The sequence below is a fragment of the Sceloporus occidentalis genome, unplaced genomic scaffold, assembly GCF_023333645.1.
Source record: "Sceloporus occidentalis isolate IW3139 unplaced genomic scaffold, rSceOcc1.0.p SCAF_14, whole genome shotgun sequence".
Classification (NCBI taxonomy): Eukaryota; Metazoa; Chordata; class Lepidosauria; order Squamata; family Phrynosomatidae; genus Sceloporus; species Sceloporus occidentalis.
The window spans coordinates 9,191,593-9,204,571 of record NW_028316994.1 but is presented as its reverse complement, the minus strand read 5'-3'; the positions used below and the strand labels follow the sequence as shown (position 1 = coordinate 9,204,571).

At 41.6% G+C, this 12,979-nt stretch overlaps 1 protein-coding gene across 1 annotated transcript; it reads right to left on the bottom strand.

The window, feature by feature from the left end:
* Positions 1-854: 854 nt before the first annotated feature.
* Positions 855-11,328, bottom strand: LOC149303817 (myosin regulatory light chain 11). Its single transcript, XM_089480025.1, has 7 exons — positions 11,225-11,328; positions 8,090-8,185; positions 3,562-3,637; positions 3,333-3,437; positions 3,072-3,150; positions 2,294-2,342; positions 855-1,231 (listed from the first exon to the last, which is right to left on the bottom strand). The coding sequence occupies exons 1-7, from the start codon at positions 11,225-11,227 to the stop codon at positions 1,127-1,129; spliced, it is 513 nt and encodes a 170-aa protein (XP_089336151.1). The 5' UTR covers positions 11,228-11,328; the 3' UTR covers positions 855-1,126.
* Positions 11,329-12,979: the final 1,651 nt, after the last annotated feature.

Genomic DNA, 12,979 nt, shown 5'->3' with positions numbered 1-12,979 from the left:
ATTGTTTTGGGGAACTATAGGAACCAGAATATACACTGGTGTTTTGTTGTTGTTTTTCAAATGTAGAATAATACTAGCCTTCATATCAACCCATTCTAGGTGAAGAATCAAACTCATAGAACTGGAAGGGAAAACATAGGCCATCTAATCCAATCCCTGCCACACAAGAATATACAACTGAAGCACTCCTGAAAGAAGCCTATCCAATCTCTGTTTAAAGATTTCCAGTGAAGGAGAATCCACTACCCTTTGAGGCAATCTATTCCTCTGTTGAATCGTTCTTACAATAAAAAAATGCTTCCTAATTTTTAGGTGGAATTTCTTGTAATTTGAATCCATTTCTCCATGTTCTAATCCAGGGGTAGGCAACCTTTTTGAGCCGGGGGCTGGGTTGCTGTCCCTCAGACAACTGGGGGGCCGAAGCCAAAAAGTAAATAATTAAATATTTTTTTAAAAATTAAATAAATAAATAAACCGGGACAAATGTAGGGCAAAATTTTCAAATGGAGGACACTTTTTATAAAAAATGGAGGACACACGAAAAAATTTGCTGATTTTTTAAAAAATGTTAAGATAAATGCATGTTTCTGAGGCTTCTATAGACAATTGCCCCACCAAGCCCCTCGTGCAAGAGGCCAAAGGCCTCGGCGACAATCGGCGGCAGGACCGGGCTGGGGCTGGTCCCAAGGCCTCGCTGGGCCGCATCCGGCCCACGGGCCGCAGGTTACCTACCCCTGTTCTAATCTCTAGAGCAGCAGAAAAATAAGGTCACTCCATCTTCTACATGACATTCCTTCAGATAGTTCAGTTTTCTTTTCTCCAAGCTAAACAGACAGACTGTAACAACAGGGGCATTAGAAACAGAGCTGTCCTCATCTTTATTAAGACATTTTACAGAGGAAGGTCCCAGTTAGGTTAAGACTAATTGAGGTGGGCAAGGAATTGGCTTTGGGGGGTATATTTTTCCTCCCCAAACAATACTAATAGTAATAAATAACAGATTTACATGTATACTGTTGGGGTACAAAAGTATGAATAATCAGGGACCAGTATAAGGGAAACTCCCCTAGCCTTGGGGTGTTTGGGTGGATTCCCCCACAGAGCAAGGGTGGAAAATTGGGAGAGTTTATTCCCCTTCTTTGTCCTCTCCGTGTGTGATGACATAGCAAATGTTCTTGTAGTCAACGTTGCCAGCTACATCTGGAGGGAAGGCGTGCCACATGTTCTTAATCTGCAAGACAGAGGAGAGGGTTAAGATCAGAGATGGCCAGATTTGGGAATGAGTTTCCTAGGAGTTAAAACATGTATAATCCACTTCAATAAGTTCACTGGCAATTTTTAAAAAGCAGAACACTAAAAAAGTGGAAGGATAAAGCACAGAACAAAGAGACCACTTGGTGTTAACTTTTCCCATAGGTTTCAGCCACGATGGTTACAGTGGTGTCAAATTACATTAATTCTGTAGTGTGGTAGCAGCTTATGAAAGGCAATGTCACAACATTTTCTGACTACATGTTTTCCCCTCCAAATTAGCATGAGGGATATGGTCCTAAAAAGAGATAAAGATGTAGGATGTCTCCACGGAAATCATACTTTCTCGGATTAACACAGGTCTGGCCCTACCATTAGGCAACATCAACTAGTAACCTCAGACAGCAGGTTTTGAATGTCAACAAAGTGCAGCAAATTATTAGTGGTTTATTATGATTTTTTAAAAACTGCTATGAACTGGGAGTAGCACTTGTGACATTTTCTACCTCAAATGCCAAGATAACTCAGCCAGCCTTTAGTCCAATGCACTTTTACTTGTGTGTGTTTGTGTGTGAGGAATCACTACTTGACACTCTGCTGGGGGTAACAAAATGTTTTGGGCTAGCCCTGGATTAACAGGAGGGCCCCACAACCCTATATAAACAGAGTTCTAAAAGCTCACACTTGTATAGAAGTTACACCTTGCAAGATAAGAATTATGTGTGAATATTGTGTCTTATTACCTCATGGTGACAGAAAAACCTCAGAACAATTTGTGAAATCTCTTTATGCTGATAAAATATTTTAGTACTGGACCGTGTTTCAGAGAAAACCCTGCATGTATTCAAAATCTGCTTGAGAAATCCATGATTGGTATGCAAATGTATTCTGCAAGTCCACATTTAATATTTCCCCCTAAAGTCAGTATTCTGGTTTATGCAGAATTAACCAGCATACGGCAGAAGTATTAAGAGGAGGAGGAAGAATATTGATAAGCAATAAAACACTTAGTATATCACATTACGTAGGCATAGTCCCTTACCTCTTCTGGGGTGAACCGGTCACACTGGGTGGTCAAGAGTTCTTCCAAACTGTAGTGAGGTAAAGAGAAGAAATATGTGAGTGGGAGTCCTAGCTATTTTTGGCCCCTTGTTAGATAGCTCCTTGCCATGGACTCCCATCTTGAGTTGGCCTCTGCTTCTGGAGTCCACAATCACTCCACCCTCAATTTTGCATCAGTTAAAAGCCCACACTGATAGATATAGTTTTGTTTGGAAATAATGCTCTTCAAACCCCACCCCACTACCCAAATAGGTCTTTTTCATAGGGCTCCTATGGATAGGATGTTGCTGGAAGCTGCTGTATTTGTTGCTGTAGTTCTCTATATTGTCTGTTGTCTTGGACTATTTGCTAGCAATTTCTGGCCTCATCTGCAACATTTTTTCATCCTCAAGTGGGTACATGGTTTACCAGAGTACGTGGTTTACTGTCTGGTCTGAAGCACCTTCACATACTGCATGTTTCTTTCTCCTTTCACATACATGAATCCCCAAAACTGCTAGTTTTGAGTAAAATGAACTAGCATGCTTTCAAGTCTGAATCCAGCCATAATTGGAAACCTACTGTGGTCTGGAGAGCAAACCATAGTTGCCTGATCCAAATGTGACAGCAAATCATAGAGGTCAAAGTGGATAATAGACCATGGAATAGGAAAAGAGGGGTGTACAGGAGTCCAAGAACAGACAAAACATGGCTTGGTGTTAACATGCAAACCAGTCCAGTACTGCCACTGGAACTTGAGCTGGAGGGTAGATACTCACAACTGCTTCTTCACAGAGCCCTTGCCCTCAGGGTCCAGGACTTTGAAAGCGCCAATGATTACGTCCTCGGGATCAGCACCTGGTGGGGTAAGAGGAGGAGGAACAGTGAGAGGTGGGGACAAGCTATCAAAGAGTAGAGAAGGAAAGATATGACAGGATCAGACCCCAGAGGGGTAAGAGCAGGAACTGGTGCAGTGAGTGAGATGGACTATTAAACAGGGAAGAAGAAAAGGTAGGATGGGGCAGGAAGGAATCACTCACCCTTCAGCTTCTCCCCAAACATGGTCAGGAAGACAGTGAAGTTGATTGGGCCACTGGCCTCCTTGATCATGGCATCCAACTCCTCATTCTTCACGTTCAGACGCCCTGCAAAGAAGGAAGAAGAGGATTAGCAGCTGAGGACTGGGTTTGGGACATATATCACCCATTAAGCTTTGCATTGCCTCCTGTTCACACTGTCACCCTCTTTCCAAACTCCCCTTTGTCTTACCCATAGCAGCAAATGTATCTCGCAGATCTTCCTTGTCGATGATTCCATCTCTGTTCTGGTCAATGACGGTGAAGGCCTAACAAAAACAGAAAGGAGGAAAAAACCAACTGTGAGCTTGCAGAAAATTCACCTTCAGTTTTCCTAATGCCAGCAAAAAATAAATGTTGCTGGCATCTAGGATTTGTAGAGTGGCTTTATTTTGGCTTTAGAAACTGTCTACTCTCAAGACATACTTAGAATGTGCACAAGTCTGCATTACGTTACTAAAGGCTTGGCAAACATTTACATGCAAGGATGGGTTTCCACCTTTAAAGTTTTTTACGAGACCATATTTCAGAGGAAGGAACTGGCAAAACCATCTCTGAGTGTTCTGAGAAAACCTTAAGAAATTTATGGGGACACCGTAAGTTGACAGGCAACTTGAAGATCAGTTGGTGTTGCCTCAGCTGCTTGCACAGAACAATTGGTCTCCCTAGAGAAGTCAGGCAGCAAATGCTCTATGGTTGCTGGAAGCAATGTCATTTAACCGTTGTGTGAGACACATCCAAGCCAGCTCAGAGACTGCTCTGTTCTTGAATCCAGACTACACTTCTGTGTGTGGCCCTGTCAGTTTTGGTCTCCCAGCTTTGGACTGATACCGTGACTTTCAGCCTCTGGACTGCTAATCAGCCACATGGTCACTATGATGGGTATCACCTGGTGTGCTAACTCATAGTGTCACCTCACTGACCTCTTCTCATACCACACCATACAGAATCCTTATTAATGTTTTTTGTACTAATGTTACTTGTAAGTTGTAATTCCCATATATCACTGAATGTAACAGCAGTTGTGATATAAACACCTGGAAAAATTAAAATTATACATTTAAATTACAGTACTGTATGCACAACCTAAATGTATCTATATTTACATAGTTTCATGTGGTTAAAGTGAAAATTTGGTAAGATCTCTCTTTTCTTCACCCACTGAGCCTTTCTCTGCTAACACCTTCTCTTCCGCTGAACAGCAGGGGTTTAAGGACACATCAAGCACCCAACAACGTGGACACAGAGCTGTCCCATACCACTAAGCAAGATGGGATGGCTGCTTCAGACAGCAGATTCTGGGTGTCACAAAGGGAAGCAAACTGTTAATTTTTTAATTTGTTGTTGCTGACAAACACCACAGCCCATTTGTGCCAAAACCAAAGGCAGACATTTGGGGAGCAGTGGTGTCACCCTACTTGGGGTGTCCCCTGGTGTGGTTTGCACCCCCTTAATGAGGCCTCTGCACATGGCTTCTCATTCCCCGAAGAGAATTATGGCACTCATGTAGCAGCGCATTCTGGAACTGGAGAGGCCTCAACCACGAATCCTTAGTCTTTCCTCTCCACTCCTTTGCAGCTGTGCCCTAGAGGCACCTGTCATTTGATATCCTTCTTGGCCTCTAGCAGGAATGGGAGCAATTCTGAAGCATCTCAAATTAATCCCAGTACCCCTCCCAGAGGGGACAGGTGGTACATTCCAAAGGAGCTGTTGATGAGGTCTCCAAAGGATGGAGGGGAGGGAAGGGGAAAGCATTTTCTTCCTTGCCTTGCTGCCTCTTTCTGCTTTGTGCTGAGTATCTCTCTTTCCTGCTAAAAATGAACTGCAAGAAGATACTGTACTGCGTCTTCAGAGATGCACCTCCTGCTCAAAGGAGGAAGAAGTAGAAGAGCTGCCAACTTTCTCTTAATTTTAAAGATAGCAATTACAATTGTAGGGTCTTTTCACACTTGCAGAGTTATGGCACTATGACTGCACTTTAACTCCCACCGCTACCTGTCCTATGAGATTTGTAGTTTGGGAAGGCACTAGGGTTCTCTGACTAAGAATTCAAATGTGTGACCTTCAGCAAGTCACACTCTCTCATCCTCATAGGAAGGCAAAAGCAAACCCCCTCTGAACAAATCCTGCTAAGAAAACCCTGTGATAGGTTGCCTTAGGGTTGCCATAAGTCTGAAGTGTCTTGGAGGCACACATTAACAATAAGAATGGAGACACAGAGTTGCCCCACATTAAACAGGATGGGATGACAGCCTCAGACAGTAGATCCTGGCTTTCACTAAGGGCAGCAAACTGTTAATTATTTAATTTGTTGTTGTATATTTACTGCTATGGAAAAGAAGAGTCATGTATGGGATTTTCTACCTCATATGTCTCCATAACTCACATGCCTGCAATAACTTAAACATTTTCCTTCAATAAATCAACTTGCTTTGAGTATTATGTACTTTGACTTATGGAGCCCAGAAGGGGGAATGAATTATATTATAGTTCTATTGAAATGATTCCATTTCAAAATTTGCATCTATAACTATATAAATCCATATGCACTTTTTACACAAATCTATGTCTTCTTCTCTAACTAGTGATGTATGTTGTAGTATGTAGTATTGTGTAGATGGCCATTCAAGGAGAGAGAGACCCATCTGCTTGGGAAACCTCACTGGAAACTGTTTTTAGCCCAAGTATAGAAACGGCCCATTCAATTCATTAAAATAACATGGAGGAAGAGATGGAAATTTCCCCATCATTAGACAGATATGGAGAAGGTCAATGTGGTAGGCTGTGGCACCAGAAGAGAAATGAATGTTCTTCTGAATGGCCCGCATTGAAGAGGTAGGGGAGTACTGCAGTGAGAATGTTGGGTAGGAACAAAAGAGACCTGTGTTCAAATCCTCAATCAGCCATTAAACTCTTTGGGTGACCTTGGATTTTATCTATCTGACAGAACACAGGAGAGAAAGTGAGGAGTAGCACCATGCCAACTCCTTGAATGTTGGGTAGGAAGGGAAAATAATCAATAAAAAAACCCAATGAGAAGGTTGTTGTTTTCATGCAGAGATTTTTTAAAAAGCAGGTTATCATAAAAAAAAGTTAAGGGGTTCCAAATATCTATATAAATAATAATAAAAAAACAAACTGAGTTGATGAGGAGTTGGAATGAACTACAATAATTATTCTGTAGCCATTGACTTATTTTCTCCAGCTGGGCAACTACAATAAAAAGGTTTCCTCACTTTTCCACTGTGAGGCCAATCGTAATTTTCAATGAGTTTGAAGTCAAAAGGCTGTTGGTTGGTTACTCCTTCTTCTCTAGGCCACCCAGTTGGAATTTGTCTCCAAAGATCTCCTTGTAAGGCGTTGGTGCTTGCTCCATCCAAGCACAGATGTCATCTACTTTCTCTGTCCTCTCTCACCCAAAATAGATACTAGTGTGTCTCTAGTGCCTCAGAAAGGAAACACCACCATTCTTGGGGGTGGGGGTGTCCAGAAGCAGCCACAACGTTTGCAAAAGGGTGAGGAAATGTCCCCATGGAATGGAGAGCAACAATCTCAGATGTGTGGAAGGGGGAGAGATCTTCATATGGAGGGAGAAATCTTCATATGGAGGGCTCTCACCACCATTTACCACATGGACTTCCTAAATGCAGACCCTTACTTGAAGAGGAACACTATGTAAATGGTGCGTGGACATGGTGGTGGGCCTATATTACAAAATGCATCAGCTAAACAAGAAAAAAAGCCCTTTCTAAGCACTAGGAGTAGATTCTGTTCAACAAAATGTGGCTTACTTTTCATGAGAAAGGTCAAAACAACTGGAGAAAACAAAAACCAACATCTAGGGATTCACTTGTGAAATCTGATGGGTGCATTTTGGAGGCTGTGGTCCCTCATTTCCAAAGAAAAATTTCTGTCCATCTGTCTGTTAAATTAGTTTTTGGACTACAGCTCTCAGGAAATGCAAATACTATCTATCTGCTTTTTTAAAATTACTTATTTGAGCACAGTTCCCAAAATGGCAGCCAGTAGCCATGCTGTCTGGGGAAAGTTGGGAGCTGTAAATCAAAAGATAATTTTTTCCAAGCTCAGTCTCTAACAAAAACTTCACAGACTTTGTAGGTATCTCAAAGTAGATGTTTCTTTCTTTTCTCTTTACTTTGATGAACATAACCAGCTTTAATTATCATAATCTGCTGATGATAGTAATGAATATATCTGAACTTTCTCCATGGCCGTCTGCTCTCTGAGCTAAAGACGCATGCCTAGATAACACATCACCTCTAAAAATATTCAATTGCATGCTCTTGCGTACAATTTCATAATTTGCCATTAATGTTCTCAAAGAGCACAAAGTCTATACTGAGGAAATAGAGCAAGTCTACAAAAGCTTATACTACAACGTCTTCAGATCAGTTAGTCTCAAAGGTGCTACAACATCTCTTTCTAAATTGAACAGTCTGGCTAAGATTTAAGAACATTGTCCCATGTGTTCCGTGGTACAGTTAGAAAATGCTAGACTATCCATAATGGTCTTAGTAGATGTTAACATGCATTACTTTACTTTTTTGGTGTGCCTGCTAAATTTGGGATTGTCTCTTGCCTTTCCTAAGTAGTAGCCTGGACCTGGACCTCAAAGTTCTGGCTTGATGGTACCATAGCACCCACTGTTTTTCAGACAGAATTACATCCATTCTCTCCTCCATTTCTTCTTTGTTCCTTACCTCTTTGAACTCCTGGATTTGTGTTTGGTCAAACATGGAGAAGACATTTGAGCTTCCACCTTCGGCTGCTCCCCTTCTCTTTGCCTTCTTGGGGGCCTGTAAAGAGTTAATATGGAAACGTGTGATTAGACCACGCTACCCTAGGATGGCCGACTGTCATTTATTGAAGATAGTCTGACAGTCCTTTATTTGAAGGACTGCTGAGTCCCAGTCTGAACAAAGGAAGAGAAAGCAGGGAGTTTTTAAGTGGTTCCTGAAAGAACTAGCAGCAGATTGAGCAGACACACAGAATACCAGCCTTATTGTATTTCATATTTATGTTATAGGACAGTAATTCTTTCTAGTTTGGCGCTTATACAAATGATTTTGCATATGCAAATTTGATGAAAGTTTGCAGTAATATTTTTATTTATGCATACACAGTTTGGTGATGTTTATGTTGGCTTAAGAAATGGCTGCTCCAACAATTCCTGCTTATTGTCATGGAACTGGGATACTTCCTCAATTTTCTATTTTATGACTGTGACAGCTGATCTTTATTAATGTGATACGTATTAAAGAGTATTCAGCAAATGGCTGTAAATCACAGGTGAACCGCTCTTAGTGCTATCCACCGAAACCATGTTGAGCAATCTATCTTTCCGTCTTTAATGGATTTTCTGTAGCAAGACAGTAAAAATGGAAGATGCACTGGAAGAACATAGGAAAGGTCTGAATGGATGACAATGATGTCTGGACACTTTGTCCTTTGCAAAATTCCCTGAACGAGGCATGGCTTTTACACACACAAAAACACTCCTTTATGTATGTCCCCTAAATCTGTCATAGGCTCTAGTTAATACATAAATGGATAGGATAGATATGTTGCCTAAAACATGCCAGTATGGGCAAATAAGACACAAGTGCACACAACTGCTTTCGTGATAAATAAGAAATCCTGTTGTTTGTCCTGACTAGAGAAGATCTATTGAATCAATGGGATTTACCTATGTGTTAACTCATCTACCAACAACTGATGCAACAGATCTTTAGTTGGATGTAACCAACAGGATTCCAGATTCAGTATACCAGAAAATATTACCACTTGAGCTAATGTGTCTAATACAGGGGTGGGAATCTTGCAGTCCTCTGGATGTTTTTGGACTGAAACTCTCAGCAGCCCCAAACAGACATTGATGATAAGCACTAGAAACTGCAGTACAAAATCTGGAGGATCAAAAGATTCTCACTCCTGGACTAATAGCAAGATGTATGCAATATAAATACATCATACTTTTAAACATCTGCCCCTAAGTGGAAGAAATACTATATTCACCTTTTTACTCATTTTCTTTTCCAGTCTCGATCCATTGTATGTCTTTTATAAAAGACTGTTTTCATTACATATTAGTCAAGATGTGTGCATGTTTTTGTTTAGGTAGGTAATTAATATTACTGTATCTTACACCAGATTTGGAAAACTACTTGTGGCTTACATCTCCCATAATTCTTAATCTAACGTAGGCACTGTTCATATTGGTTTGGGATTCTGGGAGCCAAGGTCCAAAAATAATGTCTCCAAATTTTCCTTGCATCTTTGAGAACTTTCATCTGCTGTATAAAAAGGTTACTAGGTATATTTTAATTAATTATCTTAGGGATTTCTTTCCTAGATGCAGTTGGGAAGGTTTGCCATTGCTTTCCTCTTAACTGAGAGAGTGCAACTTGCCCAAGAATACCCAGTGGGTTTCTGTGGTTAATCAGGGATCTGAACCCTGGTCTTCCAGTGTCCAACACTGAAACCACACTGGCTCTTCTATGGACTGCCAACTGGAGTTTAGTGCTGCATCTTGTTTCTACTGCAGTAAAGCCAGGTGTATATAGAGATAAGCTGTGAATCTGACCTACATAAGATGGGAAGTACCAAAGAAGTTGAGCCTAATTTTAGCTGTGTGGTCCAACAGTGTTACAGAGTGGTGGGTTTCCCACTGAAGCAAAAGTAAATGAGTTTGTGTCTGCATGCATGAAGCTGCAGTGCTTAATGACCAGAATCTTTAAAATATACTTTGCAAAAGTGTTGAAATTCCTGTATCATAAAGTAAGGATTGGGGACAGACATGGCAGCTTTTATCACCTGGGAATGGCGGGAGTTGTGGCCCAACACGTCTAGAGGGCATATACACTGACTGCCTGAGAATGTGCCTCTTAACACTATTGAGAGGGGAACCTCTTGGCAGAGTACAGCTCCCTAAATCTTCCAACCAGCAGGGCCCAATGACCAGGAGCAATGGCTCTGAATGTAAATTTTTCAGAAGTACATCAACTAGTTAGTGTTCAACTCATACAAAATTACTCTCAGTGGAAAGGGAAACACACAGATATAAACCTTGTTTCTTGTTTGAAAACTAGAAGGATCCGATCATCCCACCTATGCCGGTTCCTTGTGTCCAGATTTTTCCCACCCCTCAGACTTCTGTCTTCTCAAAAAATCCCCAGCTGCCCTTTGCTTTTGAAAGGAGCCCAAATGATTCCAAGCTGGATAAAGCATTTCACTGCAATATTCAAGAAGAAAGAAAGCATTGACTTGGTTGTTCTGAGGGCTGCAAGGATTCACTAGCAGGTTTCAAACTCTGGAGCTGAGCAATGGAAATATGATATTCAATTCCCTTCCCTTGGTCAAAAGACCTCCGCTGCTATCCCACTTTTTCCTTCTCTCTTCAGTATTCTAACACATCCCCCGAATACACACTATATCTCCTGCTAAGACAAGGAAATGTATCAATAGAAAGAAACTGAAATGAATATAGTTATTTATGAGAAATGGTGCAAAAGAGCAAAAAGATAGGAAAGATCTATAAGAATCTGTGGAATAAAAAGATAATTAAAGGGAGTTTTTTTTTCCGTGTTGTTGAACACCTTTTGTTTTGAGCTATCATCCAGCGATTTTGAATGACAGCCTCACCTCTTACTCCTCTTTTGAAATATAGCAGCTGAATAGAATGATTAACTGATACTCCTGCATTTTCTCTCCACTTGGTACATTTCCATGAGATAGGCTAAACGTGGACAAAAGATGGGTCAAGCAGTTGCCAACTTTGCTGTGCCTAATTTACTTTGTAACCCTCTGGTGTCTGTACCCCTTTCTATGCCACTTACCATTTTTTCTCAGTGGACAGGCAGGCGGGTCAAGAGCAGCTGTGGGTGCGATGGGGATGTCCCAGGGGCCAGAAGGACAAGCAGCCTAGACACAGGCTGTGAATTCCCCCGGGGTTATATAGACTCCCTTGGTGAGAGGCGGGGCAGCTAACTATAGCCCAATCTTCAAGTTTGGCTCCAGGGTTGGGGGGCTGGAAGAATAACCAGAGTCTAGAAATAGACTCCAGCAGAATGCAAACGGGCCAACTCCTTTCTTGGAGAAGGGAAAGGTACATTGGGCTGGGTTGTTCAGAAATCTTATTATCCTACATGTATATGGTACCCCAACTTCCTATCTTACTCCAGAGGTGGTTTCTACCTTCACCATTTTCAAATTTGTGTGAGCCTCTGCTTTGTTTGGGGTTCTTTTGATCTTTTGCCAAGACAAAGCATATTTTTAATACTGTTAGTCATTATTGAATTATTGATTATCATATATGTTGCTGGACAAAATATTAAAGGTCAGGTCCCTGCTTGGAGGAACTTACAGAAGAAGAAGGAAATGGAGGCAGGTAGACAGAAGAAAACACATTTGTTTCCATTTCCTATGCAAGCTTAGTTTCAGCAGGGTTATACCAAAGCGTTTTCCAAAAGGATGTGTTTGTAATTCTCTTTCTAACATCCAGGTTCTTTAACTCTTTATTTAATTTCAATCATATTTGTTCAGACTGAATATTCTACACTTTTACAGTGTACCAATAAATAATTTGACAGCTTGCTCAACTAGATGTCTAGTCACTGAAACAACTGGACATCTCAGTCAGAAAAAGCCTCCTAAGCTACAGGTACTTGCTGGCTGGGCACCTGATAGCAGACCCATATGCTTCATTAACTTGATGTATTGGACTCCAGCTTGCATCATCTTAGCCAGCATGATCAATGGCTGTGCTGCAAGGTGGATGATGGGAGTTAGAGTCTCACACGTCTGGAATCAATGATTAAAGTGCAGGCAGCAAGAGGCATACAGTCCTTCTTTCCTTCATCCCTTTACCTACCCTTCCTCCCTGACCCTCAGCCGAGAGTATCCAATGTCTCTGAGAAAATTTCCTTTTCGGGATGGCTGGTCTCAGCTGTCACTTGCAAGACACCCAGGCGGTGTGGAGGCTCCTAAAGATAGCCATGGGAGCTTCCCCTCACCCTGCTGCCGATAGACAGTTCTGGGAGGTCCGGTCTATTCATACCCATAATCTCAGCATTTTTCCTTCTGAAGAGCCCCTATTATACCCATCAGGTGTTCTGAGAATGGGGAGAGAAGGAGGAGAGTGAAGAAGAAAAGAAGGGTGTGTGGGAGGGAACTGTAATCCAAGTACTCACCTATTTAAAGTTCAGGTTTTCTCGCCATCCAGAAATCAGCAATTGGCAATCCTATGGTGAAATCCAGTCCTCTGAATGTTGCAGCTGCCAATCCAATAGCAAAGGAGGCTTGGAAGATAACACAATGGCCACAGAACTGTCAGGAGTTATGTGTCCTGGAAAATATACAGAAGTGGGACAAAAGTAAGAGGGTTATATTATTGGCTGTCCATTTGGGGGGAAGAGGAATCGCTTTCATGGCTGTGCTCTTGCTTTGAAAATGGGCAATGCTATTGACCAGAGCTGCCATCATCATCCACAGGGGCAAGTGCTAATCACACTCTGTTCTCCATCCTAGCCATTCGCAGTATGGCGAAAAACAGGGAAATAGCACAATAGGGCAGCTATGTTGGACCACTATGG

Coding starts and splice junctions, on each gene's coding strand:
- LOC149303817 (XM_089480025.1), bottom strand. Junction 3,638..8,089: donor AAATCCAGGAGTTCAAAGAG/GTAAGGAACAAA, acceptor TGTTTTTGTTAG/GCCTTCACCGTCATTGACCA. Junction 1,232..2,293: donor ACCGGTTCACCCCAGAAGAG/GTAAGGGACTAT, acceptor TCTGTCTTGCAG/ATTAAGAACATGTGGCACGC.